Below are 17,156 nucleotides of genomic sequence, written 5' to 3' on the forward strand. Positions count from 1 at the left end.
TGTAGCTTAAACTAGAAAGAAAAAAAAAAAGGTACTACAGGGAAATCCCATTTTAGCAGTGGATAGACTAGGTTCATTGTTTCTGATTTCTGTGATTGTGTACTAATGGAAGCGTATTTATCTGATAAAGCAAATCTGCACTTCCCATTCAATGGGTATGTTAACACCACTCTTGATAGCTTTAATCTCATTTTCTGCAGTCACAGCTGTTATGTTCTAGGGTCCCATTTTTTACTATTTGGGTGATAATCTCACACCTAGTTCTGTAAATTCTTGTTTTAGAAGCCTCACGTTTCTTCATTCATTTTCTTGTGCAATTTGTCTTCTCCCCTGTGGCTAGTTTAACCTTTTCCTTTTAGGGAACCTGCTATTGCAAAATACTTCTAGCTGTTGTAACTTGTACTACTTGTGTCAGCCTTGCAGTAAACCCACACTCTCACGTTTACCTCACTGGGTTGGGCTTTTGAAAACGGCATCATTTCATACTCCCTGATTAGGAAAGCACTTACAACCAGTGAAGCTTTGGAAAGGATCAGATACCTACATTATTCATGGCTCAAATCACTCCGCTAAAGGACTCTTGAGATTAAATTTTAATCAACTTTAAACAAACTCAAGAGCAACTGAAAGTCAAGAAAATCTGCTGGTCAAGTGAGCTACAAAGGACTTCAGGCAAGCTCCAAAGAACAGACATGGGGATACTTTATTCAGAGGTATGTGGTCATTTCTTATGAGGTATGTGAAACTGTAGAAGATCTATATACAAGAGATTTAGGTTTCCTTGACAGGCTCATATTAGGAATTGAAAACCCCATCTTGTCTAAAGTACAATACTTTACATGGGGCTAAGGGTACTTTTTGTACAAATACATACATTACATGGGTTGTTTCATTTTCAGAGAAGAAGGTGTTAGCTAAGTTAGAGTATGCTACAGCTCTGCATTCAGAGCAAAGCAGTTTGGGGTTCTGTTTGACATGTTAGGCAATGCGACTGAGTGGCCACTTTGGCTTAGTTTTAACACAGTTGGTAAACTCTTGCCTTAAGGGCCAAATCCAGTGGCCATTTCTCTTTACTGAATGGAAGAGAGTTCTCTCCTCACACCCACACTTTAGCGTCGGTAATGGGAGACAGCAGGGGGGAGGGTGCCTTGATTTTAGCAAGAGTGCTGAATAACATATATGGTCAAATGCTTTCCATAGTTACAGACAAGGAGCTGAATCTCTCCTTTGCTCCGTAAACTCTGATTACAATGGATTGGCTTCTCCCGCTGGATATAGCATAGAATGTACATGCCTCAAAAACTAAATTTACATGTGGAAAAGCAATAAAGTTTTCATTTAAAAAAGTAAAGTGCTATTTCAAATGAAAGGGAATGAGGCACTTGAATTTATATATAGTTCAGTTCCACATGTTCATAAGCCAACTAACCGGTTCGACTTCATTCCACTTCAAAGGTGTAGGTAGACATTTACAACATCTTCCTTTTAAAGTCTTTACTACTCTGACAGAACTTTCTCATGCTTTTTACATCAAAAACTGAACGTTTAAGATGTTTAATTAGAGCAGAGTCAGTGTAATTATTTCTTTCATAAACAACTCTAAATTCATTAGTCATTTTTCCAGTAGAATGTGTTTTTAGGGAGTAATTTTCTTTGCAAAGTAGGGCTCCTACATGACGAATATAAATGAACAGTGATGTAAATGAGTGACAAGTTATAGTTTCTGGACAGTTGGAATGCTGCCAGATTTTTCAGAAATGGTGTAAATAATTGTTTGATTTTCCAATTATTCTCTTCAACATTGATTCTCACCTAATTTGTAGAATAGGCATGTCAACTTGAGTTAGATTTAATGCAATGGAGTTTCTGGAACACAGTATCTATGCTTTGTGGGAAGTGACTCCATTTTATAAGAGCAAATGGAAATTATGAAATACTCTTACAAATCCCATGCAACTTTGAGAGACTAGTTATCTGTACTCTGCGTCACAGTTACAAGACTAGCTGCACCGCTGTCCCCTCTCTGAGTACAGGCCTCATGCCCTTTCAAGCCTCATGCCCTTTCCTCAGGTGTCAGGCCTCATGCCCTTTCCAGCTCAGGGGAAGTATTCTCGAGTTCTCTCACACTTAGATGAGACTCTGGGATACAGCACCCCGTGCGTCAACTGTGCTTATCCAGCAAGTCCAACTGAGCTCAGCACCTGTGACTTTTCCCTTCAGGAGTCCATGACTAGTGGTATATACAGTCATCAGATCAACCTTCTTAAATCAATGTACTTATTGATCACAGTAGGAACAAAGAATAAGAGGGGGTGGGGGAATAATTTAAAATAAACATATCTACAGGCACATTGTTCTTACCCTTGATGGTAACCTGTGCAGTACTAGCCTTCTTCAAACACCCCTGGAAGGTACATGCACACATATGGGTTGCCAGAACACCTGCCCAACAACTACCTCCTTCTTTCAGAGACAGTCCATTTTTAAACGGATATGAGATCTAAAGGACTATAGTTCCAGGCCTGTTTCTTTTAATGGCATTGTCTCAGAACAACCCCCAAGTGTTTGCCAAGGGGTGGCTTATCTGCAGCCATTTTTTTGCTTCCTGCTTGTTTTTACCTGACAGCACCCTATTAGGCTAAGCCAATACATTCATGCAGTAAACATCCCAATAACCAGATCAAGATCCAGAATTCATAAGTTAGAGATCAGCTCCAGAACCACCACATTCTGATTTAACCAAATGCTTTAAGACTGATGAGCAAAATCTGTCATACTGTCATCAGTATTTTTGGTTAGAGAAGTTCAATTTGTTGAGAGCTTGATGCAATATCCAGTAAGTCCATGGACGGACTCCCGCTGACTTCAATGGCCTTTGGATCAAGCTCTTGAGGATCCATGCTCCCCTTTTTAGATTATTCCTGTTACTGTGGCAGGATCTGTGCTGACCGTTGTCTGCCTCAGCACTACCCTTACAGGTTTCCACAACCAGGGCCGGCTCCAGGCACCAGCTTCTCAAGCAGGTGCTTGGGGCGGCCATTCCGGACAGGGGCGGCAGTTCCAGGTATTCGGCGGCAATTCGGCAGACGGTCCCTCACTCCGCCTGGGAGTGAAGGACCTCCGGCCGAATTGCAGCCGCAGATCGCGATCGCGGCTTTTTTTTTTTTTGGTTTTGGCTGCTTGGGGCGGCCAAAACCCTGGAGCCGGCCCTGTCCACAACAAATGGAAGGAAGTCATACAAGTCACTGCAGACTTCATAGAATCAAGGGCAGGCAGCATTCTACAGAGTGGCCTGTTCCCCACAACACACAGGCACCCCTCCCAAACATGCATCTGGATCAAATACCATGTCCTTGTGTAAGGACTTCTGCTATTTTAGAGAAGAGCATTTTCTCCTTTCTTGCCTCTCTTAGATGCAAGGGTCAGTTAACATCAGTTCTGTGGTGTCCCCCTTTAAGTTCTGGGACTTTTTAGCGTGGATGAAGACCTAGAGAAGGCAGAAGTAGGTGTTGGGAGAGAGGACTATGGTCCCAGAGGACTAGTTAAGGCTTGGGGGAAATCCAGGCTACTGCTTCTTTAAGGGCCTGGGACCAGGAACCTTGTAGAGTGGGGGTGGGCAGGGTTCCCCTCGGTCTCAGCCAATTGGGACAAGCACTGGGAAGATGACTATATATTCCGTCTCTTCCCTCAGAAGATGATCTACCTGCTGAGCCCTCCTAAGCCGAGGGTGAAAGCATTGATTGGGGGGAAAGGACCAGCTGGAGGGGAAACTGGCTGAGGCTGTAAACTGACCTAAGTTACAGCTTCTGGTCCAAGGAAGAGAGTTCGGGGACACCTGTCTTAAGAAGAGGGGTTGAGGGACTGTCTGAAGTACAACTCAGTTCCTTCACAGGGTCGCAGCTTGTAAGTGCCTCTGACTCATTATCCAGGGTCTTCTTCAGCTCCTGCTTTGAGCTGAGCTCCCGTTGTGCAACAGTGGAGTCTAGTGTGTCTTGTGGATGTTTTCAGTACCTACAGCTCCCGCTTCTGGGTTTCTGCTTTGTTCCTGGCCACTCAGACTCCAAGGACTAGATTCACAAAGGAATTTAGGAAACTAACTGCCACTTTAGGCCTAAATCCCACAATCAGGTCCAATTGGGATTCACAAAACCCCTGCTCAGATGCCCCTGAACTCTGCAGGCCTCTAAACTCAGTGAGTGAATCTTTGCAGTGAAAATTCCCTAAGTTAGCTTATATTTCTGCCTCTGAGCATGTGCACTGAAGCCCCACACCAGGCACCTGGATGCTTAAGCCCAGAACAATGCACAAGCTGGGGGAAGATAGGCAATCCTTTGCCTACATTGCCTATAGGACCCAATATAGTATGCATGCTCAGATCTGGCCCACTGGATCAGGCAAGTTTACACAGTATGGCTGGGGGGAGTACCACCATCCTAACCACTGGGCTAAAAGTTATGGGGGACGTCGCCCCTTTCTTGCTTTGTGTTAAAATGGTGTAGATGCTGAACATCAAGACAGGGTTTGCAGCTGAGATTCCCAAGTGGAGGGAGGCCCGGGCTTAACCCATCCCTTGGCTTGGCATCTCCCATTGCCTAGCTTAGGCAAGGGCCACATAGTGTGCTGGCTTTTGTAAATCCCATTCTGAGGTGCCTGTCTCTCCCCATTCACTGTACAGGGAGCTTAACCCAGGCGTTGTGAATCCCAGTGATATTTCCAGGGTCCTAAAAGTTAGTCATGGCAACACTGAGTGCCACCATGTTTAAGTTTTTTTGAATCTAACCCCAAGTCTCTCTGAAGTTCAGTGACCTGAGATTCCATTTTACTGATTACCTTCTGGGCCATATTCTTCTGGGTTGCTTACTTTTCCACCTTCACCAAAGTGGCTTGTAGTTCCTCTTTCAATCAGTCAGTTGTCTTTTGAATTCTGTGATCAGAATCTGCAACTCAGCACTCTGGTCATGCAGATCGGTGCAGTTTTTCTAAAGCTTCTTGGAAATTATCCCCAACACCAGCCACTGCTCTTCTTTGCAAAACAGACAGGCTTTCTCCCAGAGCTGGGATTGTGGCCTTGTGCCTGTATAGGTTCATCTTAATTTAGTACAGCTGAGAGTCATCATACCAAGAACCCAGGAAACTGAAGTCATTTCTCGAGAGCAGCAGTAATACAAGGTTCATCACGCTGTTCAACCAGTGTGCCTCAACCCGAAGGCAGATTACTCTTCTAGGTGTAAGAGGATGAAACTGTCTGCTAAGTCCCTAGCTTTTCCTCTAAGACTAATACTTGCGGTTAACTGTTATTAGTCTTGAACAGCTTGCAGTTATCTCTGCTCTTTGATTTTTTTTTTTCTGTTAACAGAGGACAAGATACAACCTTAAGATCAGTCACTTGCAATTTCTGAGAATGCTCCCTGGCCATCACCTCTCTTGGAGACATGCATCTCTCTCCCGTCTGCCTGGGATATCTCCAGGTTGAACAGTTCCCTGCCTTTATCGTGTTGTTCTCAGCAAGAGACTCTGCCCAAGCAGGCTTGTGAACTCTCTCTTCAAAGCATTAAGTGTAACTGCTCGTTACCACATAGGCTTGCATAGGAAGTGCATTTTATTCTTAAGGTAAAAGCACTACAGAGAAAAACAATAAACAAAACTATACTCATGCAAATAAGCTTACCAGAGATCACCTCAACCCTAACATGGGCTCTGACAGGAGCTGTCCTTCAAAACCTCACAAAAGTGGTTTCTTTATGGTTTCAAGTTCATCACAGCTTCCGTTCAAAACAAGAACAGTGTTTTATGTGCCTTCAGTAGGCTCAGTCCCTCTAACCCTTCCCTAACAATTGGGACCCTCCTTGGAGGTCCTGTCCATTTGCTGGATCAGGAAGAAAGCCCTGAGGCTGTTTAAAACCAGGCTAATGATGCATAAATTCTTGGTCCATTGGTCCCTGGAGAGTCCAGTTTGAACTAGTATATAGAATCCTCTCCAGGGGGTGGCTTCAAAGGGATGATAACCAGAGTTAGCATACCCGACATTACATACAATAACACAAACAATTGCCTTTTTAATACGGTGGACCCCAAAACCATTGAATTAACTTCAGTAATGCTAATCTTAATACCGTAAGATTTGTTCAGGATATTGTCATATCTGTCACAGCACAGACCTCCCTACGCGAGGGAAATTACTTCCTTGTGGTGTTCACCTTATCTAGGGCACTCTCCATTCTTTTTCTGGAAACAGCCACAGCTGAAATTTACAAGGTCCGAGACAAAGTAGAAGTGGACCTTAAATAAGCCTGAAGTGTTTTATGTAGCAACATTGTAAAGCAAGAGTACCAGGAATATGTCCTGACCCTCAGAGCCTGCACTCTAACCCAGCCAGCCCCTTTTTTTTGGTTTAAGTCCCTGCTCCAGTCATACCTTATTTGTCACTTTTATCTTATTTGTCCTCTTCTAAATGAGAGACTTCAACTACCCAGTTTTAAACTAGTCAAATAGCACAACAGGACAGTGTCTGCAAAAACAATTTCTCTATGATAAGTGATGATTTTTTAGGACAGCTAGCTCTCGAACATTCAAGAGGAAAAGGTAGTCTTGAGTAAGTCTTAAACAACACACAGGAGCTAATTCAAGAAATGACTGTAGTTAAGCCACAAAATTATAGTGGCCAGGACACAATTGGGTTCAACATCTCAGAGGAGATAGGGTACCACAAAGTAAGGGAGGGATAGCTCAGTGGTTTGAGTATTGGCCTGCTAAACCCAGGGTTGTGAGTTCAATCCTTGAGGGGGCCACTTAGGGATCTGGGGCAAAATCAAAATTGGTCCTGCTAGTGAAGGCAGGGGGCTGGACTCGATGACCTTTCAAGGTCTCTTCCAGTTCTAGGAGATAGGATATCTCCATTAAAATTAATTAATAAAAAAAATAAAAAAAAAGGAAGATTTCACTAAAAGGAGAATTTTAGTCAAAGAAGCCATAAAGTTAAAAGTAAAGGAAGTAAAATGCCTAGAGGTGGCACGGGTGCTGCTTACGAAAACAATAATAGAGTCTTAGAAGGCACGTTGAACTGCCAAACAAACAAAAAAATGAACAAGGCAGGCAAGGAATAAAACATTATGGCTAAATGCCAAGGTTTGAAAGGCTATTCAAGCCAAACTGAAATCTTTCTAAATTTGGAAATCTGACCCTAGTGAAGGCAATAAACTAGAGCAGGCAATATTAGTAGGGAAATTAGAAGGGCCTAAATGGATTTTGAAGAGTAAACAGCAAAAGGGGTAAAACAAACACATGAGATTCTTTAAGTATATCAGAAGGAAGAAAGCTGTGAAAGAACTTTAGGTCCACTGGATCACTTGATAAAAGGGAGCAGTTAAGGAAGACTAGGACATTGCTGAGAAACTAAATGACTTTTCTACATAAGTCTTCACTGTTAAGGATGTTGGGAAGATTCCTACCTAGGACCTGCTCTTTTCTGGACTACAAAAAATGAGGTACTCTCAGGGCAAGTCTACACAGAGCAGCAATGCATGCTGCAGGGATACGATTTCTGAAGCACACTAATCTGTTGCACACTAATTGTTCCACTAGACCTGCTGGAGCACACTAAAAGTTCCCTAGTGCACTTTAACATAGTGCCATTTCAATACCAGCATTCAGGTCTATTCATTGTATTAGGATTGCTAAAAGAAAAAAGTCCAATATATTCTGACAAGAAATTGTGTTACTTATATTTAAACTTCTTGATCAATATTTACAGAAGTGAAGTGATCCTTTCTTGTTTTCTTTTTTAAAAAGTTTCTATTTTAACCTGAAGTGTGGTTCTATTCTGAAAAGTTACTATGTAAAAACTGTACCTTCTTACTCAGCAGTTCTGATCAGTGGGATTACTCACTGTATGTGAAAGTAAGCACCTGCTTAGCTGGGTTAGTGGATTGGGGTGCAGCATTTTTCAGGATTGAATTCTTAGTGTTTACTATGGTAATTAGCTCCAATGAAGTCAATGGGCTCTTTGCATGGCTAAAGTAGTCTGTTTTTTTTTTTTTATTAAACTGGAGAAACAAAATGTCTGACATAAACAGAAGCAAAACCACCATGAAGGGGAATTTAGAAATTGCTGAATTACAATGATAGTTTTCAGTTCCTCCTGGAGCATCACCTTCCAGCTACATGTATAGCAATTAATAGCTTGGTTTATTACAGTATTGCCAAACCTGATGCGTTCCTCTCCTGGTCCATTAGAGCTTTACATTGAAATAGGCATATTTGCACTGTGATTTATCTCCTGGCACCATCTGGTGGAATGTAGCTATCACTGCAACATCCATCTGAATTCCTATATAGCCTAAAGCACTACCAAGGTAGTCCATGTCTACAATACAGACCTGTAGCTATGCTGGCATAACCCTGTAGTGTGGACTCAGCTTACAGTGGTGGAAGGGGTTTTTCTATCACTTCAGGAACACCACCTCCCCGCATGACAGTATGAAAGCATTCTTCTGCCAACATAGCTGCAGCTACACTGGGGCAGGGATTAGGTTGACATAGCTACAGTGCTCATACAAGTGTGGATTTTTCACACCCCAGAATGCCATAGCTATGCCAACCTAAGTTCTAAATGTAGACCAGGCCTTAGAAATTAACCAACCCTTTTAATCTTTCTTTCTGTTCTCACTCCTGGAGAAGAAGGAGACTACCAACATACTCCCATAATGAACCAGCCAAAATTAGAGAAACCATTTAAACTAACCTCACGTGATCTCCTGGAATGCTAGCAACTTAAATGATCCTATAAAATGGCCTAATGTCCTTCAAGATGCTAAAAAACATGATAGTCACAGTGTGTGTGTGTGTGTGTGTGTGTGTGTGTGTGTGTGTGTGTGTGTGTACATACACTTAAATAAGCAATTGTACTATAGGGTCTGTTGAGGAATTTTAACCCTTTTTTTCCTGATGCAAGAGTTTACAGTGTTGATTTGCAATATCATACATTATTTCCTACTCTTCTAAATCCTGACCTCCCACTGATATGCATCTACATTAGGGGAGTGATCCAACTTCCATTGCAGCCCCTGGGAATCCTGACGCTTTCCATTCTAGGAGAGTTGAACTCTGCCCAAACTTAGTTCTCTTTCTGAATTTGTGTGTGTAAGATTTCTCCAACTATTCGTACATAAGGTTCGAGGCCATGCCATATGCATCTTAGTATCTACACTCGCTTGTTTATCAGTTAGACCTTAATCTTTCTCTCTTTTCATAGGGCCTGAGCTTGTGAGGTGCCAAGCGCTTCCCAGAAGGTGGGAATTGAGGGACCTCACATCTGCTTCAATGGGAGCTAGCAGGACTCTCATTTCACCTAGTGGGAAGTACTTGGCTCCTGGTAGGCTGAGGCCTATAATGCCTGGGTCACTAACATTTCCTCCCCTCCTTTCCTCAGCCCATTTGCCAGGCAGCTTATGATAATGACTTCAATCAAGTTCAACTGCTGCTGGAAGAGGATAGCAATTATTTAAACATTCAAGACAGCTTTGGTGGAGACACACCCCTAATCTGTGCCTGCAGACAGGGACACAACAGAATAGTCAGTTACCTTTTGAAATGGAATGCTGATGTGAACATCAGAAACAAGGTGAGTGGCAATAGCCAAGTGTCCCAGGAATTCCCTCTTTTCATTAATGACATCTGATTACAGTTTGCAATTAGGAGTGGAGGAAAATGTTTGCAGTATTGCCAACCCCAAAAGTTAAAAAAAAAAAAAAAAAATCACAAGTCAGACCTAAAAAAGTGTCATGAGATTGGCCCCAAAATTGTGAGTTTTAATGGGGTTTTTTAAGCTGTCTCCTGAGTTTTGAACTCACTCACCCCCAGAACACGTGGGACAACAAATGAGAGAAATTGGATTTTTGGTCATTGCAGCCTCATAGCAATTAATGCTGTGACCTAGCCTGCACATCAACTCCATCCACACCACAGTTCTGCACCCGCCTTGCTCCCCACTCCGCATCTGCTCCTCCTGCAGCTTTGAAGGCTCTTCACGCCCTCCCAGGCCAGGCAGGAGGGCAAGTCCAGGAGATGTTCGTGTGTATGTTTGTCTGTCTCTCTCCCCCCCCCACCCTAGGCCAGGAGGGATGGCAATTCCAAGGGAGCTCTCTTCTCTCCCTTCCCAGGCCTGCTGTTGCAGCATTACAGAGGAGGAGCAAACCAATACATTTTTCACAGGCGAGGAAGAGGGAGCAGAGCTGCCAGGCTCTTACTGCTCTCCCCCACCCCATCCAGAAGCTTCTCTGCCTCCTGAGGGCCTAGGGAGCTCTCCCTGCCTCTGCAGCAGCTCTGTTTGGCTGCTTATTCCAACCCCCTCCTACCCTCACCTTCACAGCCTCACTCCACATCTGCCCCATTACCCTCCGTGACTAGGGGCGAACCAATGGGATCTCTAATGACACAGATTAAGAATTAATGGCACACTTAACAGTGGGGGCTATTCTTGCTGTTCTGCCCCCACAGGCTACAGTAACAGCCACATGGGAACTGCAGTGCACTCTTCCCCCCTACTCCCCCTAACCTGGCCCAGGACTGGAGAGGTCAATTTCAGACCCCAGTCCCATGCACACTGCGTCCCTGTGAAGCTCAGGGACCGTGGCTTTGTGCAGCTGAAGTGTATTTCACTCAGTTGAGCAAGATACCCGTGTCCTTGTTTCAACATTAATGAAAAAGAAATGCTCCAGATATATAACCAGTCAGAAAGTTGTGAAATACACAAGGGGAATAATTGTGCATCTAATGCTAATAACAGATATTTCTTCTCTGTTTAGAAAGATCGCACGTGTTTGCATTATGCTGTGAGAAAACGGTTTAGTTTCCTTGACTACCTGCTCATTATCATCCTAATGCCTGTTCTGCTTATTGGCTATCTTATCATGGTGAGTACAAACTAAACTAGAAAGACTTACCTTACATTTTTCCCTCCTGAGACCCACTGTAGGTACACTGACTTCCTCGCAGTGGCATACCATCTGTATATGCAAGGCATACATCACATGTCCCTAGGGTGACCACACAGCAAGTGTGAAAAATTAGGACAGGGTGTGTGTGTGTGTGTGGGGGGGGGTAATAGGAGCCTATATAAGAAAAATACCCCAAAATCAGGACTGTCCCTATAAAATTGGGACATCTGGTCACCCTATATGTCCCAGAAGTCACAAAAACCATGGCCTAACTGGCAGCCTGCAGGCCAGTTCCATTTAGCATCCCACTGCACATTGTAGAACAAAAACGCATCGTTTGTACAGCATGACCTCACATGCCCCATACATGCAAGGCCAAGCCAGATGAAGGAAGCCATTTTGGACCATCTTAGGCATGCAAATGTAGAATTACATGCCTTACTAAAAGCATCACAGCATACCACTGCTACCTGGGCTAGCTGCTGTTTCACCAGGGCCAGCTCCAGGGTTTTGGCCGCCCCAAGCAGTCAAAACAAAACATAAAAAAAGCCGCGATCGCGATCTGCGGCGGCAATTCGGCGGGAGGTCCTTCGCTCCCAGGCGGAGTGAGGGACCGTCCGCCGAATTGCCGCCGAATACCTGGACGTGCCGCCCCTCTCCGGAGCGGCCGCCCCAAGCACCTGCTTGACAAGTGGTGCCTGGAGCCAGCCCTGTGTTTCACTGTCTCCTTCTTAGACTCTCCAATAACTTTGACATAGGCTTTCACATGTCAAGTAATATTCCTTCTTGGGATATGGGTTTATTAATAAAGTTCACAAGGAAACACAGGACCTCCCACTCTGCCTTCCTATCTGGTTTATCTTTGGTACAGGATCCTTAGTTCTGCTCCTGCTGAGGACATCCTATAGGCAGACTGACTCCCCAGCCTCCCTGCATGGCTTATAGGCTTACCTCAGGTTCTCTGTTGAGAGTAAGAGGGGAGGAGGAGTCTCTCTCTCTTTACTTCTCCTTGGGTCTCTATCAAGTAACAATTCCGAGGACTATTTTCCTAGAGTCTCCCAGACCACTCCACTTTCATTGACTTCTCTGATCGTTTGTAAGCCTCCCATGACCCTTCCCCAGCTGGATCTAATAATTGAACAGGGCCATCTGATCCCTAGCTAGTCAGGGTCAGCTGAGAGGGTAGTTGATCATCACAGGCAAGTCTGGGCTTGTCTCCCCTTAAAGGCCAGCCAACCTGTGACACCTACCTATCCCAAATTAGCTATTGCAGGCAGGACCCTGTACTGTAGCTCATCCAGAGTTATGAATATACACAAAATAATCTTGGGTTGTGATTTTCAAATTAAGGACTGAGTAAGAACTGTAAAAATGTATAAGGACCTCAGGATTTGGCTCTGAATGTAACTGATATACTGCTGAGATAGTAGTGTCACATGTAAGTGTACTGCACAAATAGGGCATTTCCATTGTTTTGAGTAGAATGCTCATAGCTAGCCCAAATCTGCTTAGTAACATGTGTTACCTGAATTAACTTTCCAACTGGGTTGGACTTGTTTCTATGTGTTTAACAGGTATCAAAAACTAAGCAGAATGAAAACCTAATCAAGATGTTACTTCGAGCTGGCACAGATGTTAATGCTACAGACTATGTAAGTGGGTTTGTACAGCCACAGAGGTCACTCACTGGTGTGGAGTATGCAACATTCATTTAGTTAATTTAGAAAAAGTAGCTTTCAGAAGCTATTAGAAATAGTGTGATGCTTCAGGGGAAGATCAACCCGTGAAAGGTTGTTTTGATATGTTAAGCTTGTCTGGCATTGTGGCTCACTGTTGTCCCTTAGCAAATTTCACCCTAAAATTAAAAGTACACAATTTTCACCGTGTTGACAGCCCAGCTTGGCTCTTATTCAACTCAGTTATTCTTCTTGCCTCTAGATTCTTTACTATTGCTCCAAACACAGCATCTAAAACAAATGTGAAATGTTAGACACACTCCCCTTATCCTGGTGTGTTACATTTGACTGTTAGCCTCTTTATTGCTGTGGTAGAGTCTTTGTCAAATGCTGGGAACGATGAAGTGTCACATTGCCACAACACCCTTAAAGGAGTGCAAACTGCAAAGGAAACATACCTGAGTTCAGTCACCAATCAGCATTCAGTGGAGTGAACATGCTCTAATTCAGCAGAGGTGATGGAAGGATTGTGTGTGTGTAGAACTGGGGCTATCAACATTGTCAGTAGGTGTGGACTGCACCAGAAAGGAGCTGACTCCCTAGGTTGGGGGTGGTTAGACTTTGTGACTATTCTGAGTGATGTTGTGGTATTAGAAACTGTATGAACAGCTGGGCTAGAACCCTTTATCCATCCAAAGTCAGGGTGGGTTCAGGTTCTAGTCCTACACATGAATCATCAACCTGGTTTCACAAACATCCATGGACTTGGTCTGGTGCAGTTTATCACATATGGCTACATATCATCCTTTTTCAAGAAACAGACAAAACAACTTCCAACATACAAATACCATTGGCAGGTGGGCTGATGAAATGACAGATGAATGTGTGTCTAAAATTTCTGCTTAAAGTGTGGTAAAAGTAAACTGTACCTGGATTCTGTTTATTTTCAGTCTGGTAGCACAGCCCTTCACTATGCCTGTGAAATGAAAAATCAGTCAGTTGTTCCTCTACTACTTGAAGCCCATGCAGACCCTTCTATAAAGAATAAGGTAAGGAGATAATAGGTGTGTCTGTGAGCATTGCTCTGCTAAGCTCCCAGAAATCAGGTGGCTGGCACATGAAAATTCAGAGTGCACTGCTCCCCAAGAGTGGATTCACTTCTAGGGAAGGACAAAGAAATCTTTGCCCCACTGCTTTCCTGGGGAGAGAGCAGCTTTAAACTGTAAATAGTGCATAGTTGGATCTGTGCAAGCTGCTTGGGGGATGTATTGAATCAATGCATCTCCTAGGGGTCTTGGCCATGCCCCTGCCAGTCCAGCACTGCCCACTTCCAGTTATGATGGCTGGTTGCAGGCCCCCGGTGGAATGAGATATGTGGGTACCCTCCCCAGGGCTGCTGGGAGCCTTGCACACTAGGTTATGCCAGTGTAAGGGGCTGAATCAGCAACTTCCGTTCCCAAAGGAGGCTCATCCATCACTAATCAAATGTCAAAGGAAAGAACTGATTTCTCACCACATACCAGAGACATGTACGTATCTTGGCAACACTGCAGTCCCTTCCTTTACTATTGCTTCGACACGGAGTTCTGACATCAGCCACGTTGAATAACAGAATGGATTTTGATGTGATTGAAATAAAGGCCCTGACCCACTGACTGATAGGGAGCAGGATCAGACTCCGTTTATTTTGAGACATCTATAAGTGCTGGGGATTCTTATCGGTGTGGATCAGACAATACAAACCATATAGGTGAACACAAACTGGCTGATCTGTCCAGTGAGGCTCTCAGGGTATGTCTGCAGTGCTGTCAGAGGTGTGATTGAAGCCCATGTAGACATACCCAAGCTGGCTTTAATCTAGTTAGTGGGAGTACCAATAGCAACAGAGCTACGGCAGTACAGACTTCAGCATGGGCTGTACCAGCCTGCTGTGGACCCTGGGTACTTAGAGAACTAACCTGTACTGAATTATGTGCTGATCAGCTTCACTACTACTGGGATTGGTGCTAAGTAGGTTAACACTACCTCAGGTGTTTCTACACATGCTGCACTCCCACCTCTGATTGCACTATAGACATACTCACACGCGAGTACCTGCTTCCATGACTATCATCACAGCATGTTTTGTCTATTTCTTTCAGAATGGGGAATCTCCACTGGATATAGCGAGAAGATTAAAGTTCACCAACATTGAATATGTATTAAAGAAGGCATCCTAGTCCTTAATGGGATGATGTTAAGGGTGTTAGGCATGGGAAAAAAAAACTACTTATCTGGGCACTCCCTGTTGTACAGTATCAAGAATGCCATGGAGACGTTGTGTTTTTTTTAAGATTTGATGTTTTCTGCAGACATGTACTGTGTTATATCTACTGGTATGCAGTCAGTACATACAGCATATAAAATACATAGCCATGTGGTGTGCCTGGAAGGAGTTGTCTTATTTTTATTCTGTTGACTTATGATAATTTTCATGTATTTTCCCCAACTTATCCCCTTACTTACACTAGCAGGGAATTTTACAAAGTAAAAAAAAATTATTTGAAATTTGAGGACTATAGAAGACATGATTCATGACAGATTCAGAAAAAAATTGTATTTAAATTTCATATTGTTTTTTAATAGTTTGCTGGATATAGCTAACCACGAGACAGTTGTCACCAGTCGTCTGCAAGCCCAATATATTACGTTTGTAGCTTTTCCTTTCTAAATTTTCATGACTAATGATGGCAGACAGAGCGTGATTCTTCAGGCATTCTGTCATGTGGAGCAAAGCTGCCACTTCAGGACACACCTCTTATGGCTGGATGTAATGATGCAGCAACTCTACCTCAGTCTCCCCCACTATCCTTTGGCCCAGTCTAGCTGTAAGAGTGACCTGGCCCTCTGGCCAGTCCACTTTAGAGTCCAGCCTTTTTCAGGGACTCAGTCTTTTATCAAAGTCTAACCAAAGATAAGAAAATAATCCAACCTTCAGCCTGGCTGGGGTCAGCAGTCCACCTCTCCCTCAGATGTATGCCTCAGTTACTATAGTCTTTCTCCAGTGACCCCTCTGTCCAGGGGCTGGCACATTCCTCCCCTCACTCAGAGGTTCAGACAGGCTGCTGCTCATCTGGTCTTCTACCTCCAGTTCTCCTGGGCAATAGCCTGTCTTCTCTTCTCACCTGTCGATTTCTCAGCCTTCTTTCAGGCTGCTTCCCAGAGAGGAGAATCTCCTCTCCTCTGGGGCTCCCTTTCAGTTGTGCTCATCCAGCTCTATACAGACATCCCCAGCTCTCCCCCAATAAGTAAGTTTTGCCACCTGATCTCCCTTTGATCAGAATCAGCTGTTGGGGGAGGGGCAGGAGTAGCTGATCCATCTCACAACAAAACTTTAAAGCCCCCCTCCCCCCCAGACATGCGACAACACGGAACTCTCATTTTTGTCCCTTTGGTGCTTTTTGAAGGAGAAAATGGACAAGTAAAATCTAATCCTCCCAAGTAAAGAAATAAAGGGACAGCCTCTCTCCTGTGCCAGTGAGACACAGTGCAGGAGGAGCAGAGTGGCATCGGGGAGCTGCTTATGGCTTCCTGGTTCTCAGGTCTGGGTCAGTGTCAATGATGCTTAAAGCTACTCCTGGGCAGCTCCAAATTTCACCAGCCTAGGGTCCTTAATGGAAAATCAATGGAGGATTGCTTTGGCAGACTGGAGTTCTTCCACATCCCTTTCCTCCCCTGCCATACCCCTTATACCTTCAGGTGAGGGCATGGAAGCATATTTTGTTTGACATACATTTCAGAAAAAGGACATTCATGAAAAACAAGGTGGTAGTGGGAGAGGAGACCATAATGGGAGTGAATACTGGCATTACTGGGGGCCTAGAGAGGGGAATGTGATATGCGGTAAGGTTAGAAATGCAGGCCAGAGCAAGGCGGGTTAGGGCCTTACTACATGAGCAGAGGCTCTAAATACAGGTTTTGTCCATATCTGCCTGATAGGATTGCCATCTGGAAGACTTAAGAAAAGCAACTTCCATAGAGCAGCCTAGACGCCTCAGCTAAGAAATGTAAAAGAAAGGAAAATGTTTGCCAGCCTAACATGATTGCATGAGAGCTGACAGGTGTGGGGCTGAGCTAGAAAAGAAGGCGGCCAAAAGGCAGACAGATACCATTTCTAATAAAGAAAGAAAAGCAGGTGATATTTGCAATTATTTTGGAAGTCCAGTGAAAATTCAAGAAAACGTGTGGATGTAATTTTTTGGCTTGTGACTATTTTCCTCTATGTTTGCAATACATGTGGAGGGCTTAATATTACTTCTGGCTGCTGTATCCGCTGTGTGTCTCCCCCTCACTCATCTTTGGTAAAAACAACCAACCAACAAAAATCTTAAAATGAAAAATCTGTCCTTTTCCATCAATTATTTCATTTAAAATCACACTTGTGGAATGATGGTGGAACTATTGCCACCTCTGCATGTTCAAAAATCTCAAGTTAGACACCTGAAGGGGCATGAGATTGGCTTCAAAATCATGGGGATAAAATGTTTAATGTCATAACAGTAATCAA

At 43.8% G+C, this 17,156-nt stretch overlaps 1 protein-coding gene across 1 annotated transcript; it reads left to right on the top strand.

The window, feature by feature from the left end:
* Positions 1–692: 692 nt before the first annotated feature.
* On the top strand, positions 693–14,829 carry ANKRD22 (ankyrin repeat domain 22). Its single transcript, XM_024219590.1, has 6 exons — positions 693–713; positions 9,428–9,619; positions 10,803–10,910; positions 12,509–12,586; positions 13,561–13,659; positions 14,752–14,829. The coding sequence occupies exons 1-6, from the start codon at positions 693–695 to the stop codon at positions 14,827–14,829; spliced, it is 576 nt and encodes a 191-aa protein (XP_024075358.1).
* The last annotated feature ends 2,327 nt before the right edge of the window (positions 14,830–17,156 follow it).

The sequence above is a fragment of the Terrapene carolina genome, unplaced genomic scaffold, assembly GCF_002925995.2.
Source record: "Terrapene carolina triunguis isolate 2854851 unplaced genomic scaffold, T_m_triunguis-2.0 Scaffold95, whole genome shotgun sequence".
Taxonomy (NCBI): Eukaryota; Metazoa; Chordata; order Testudines; family Emydidae; genus Terrapene; species Terrapene triunguis.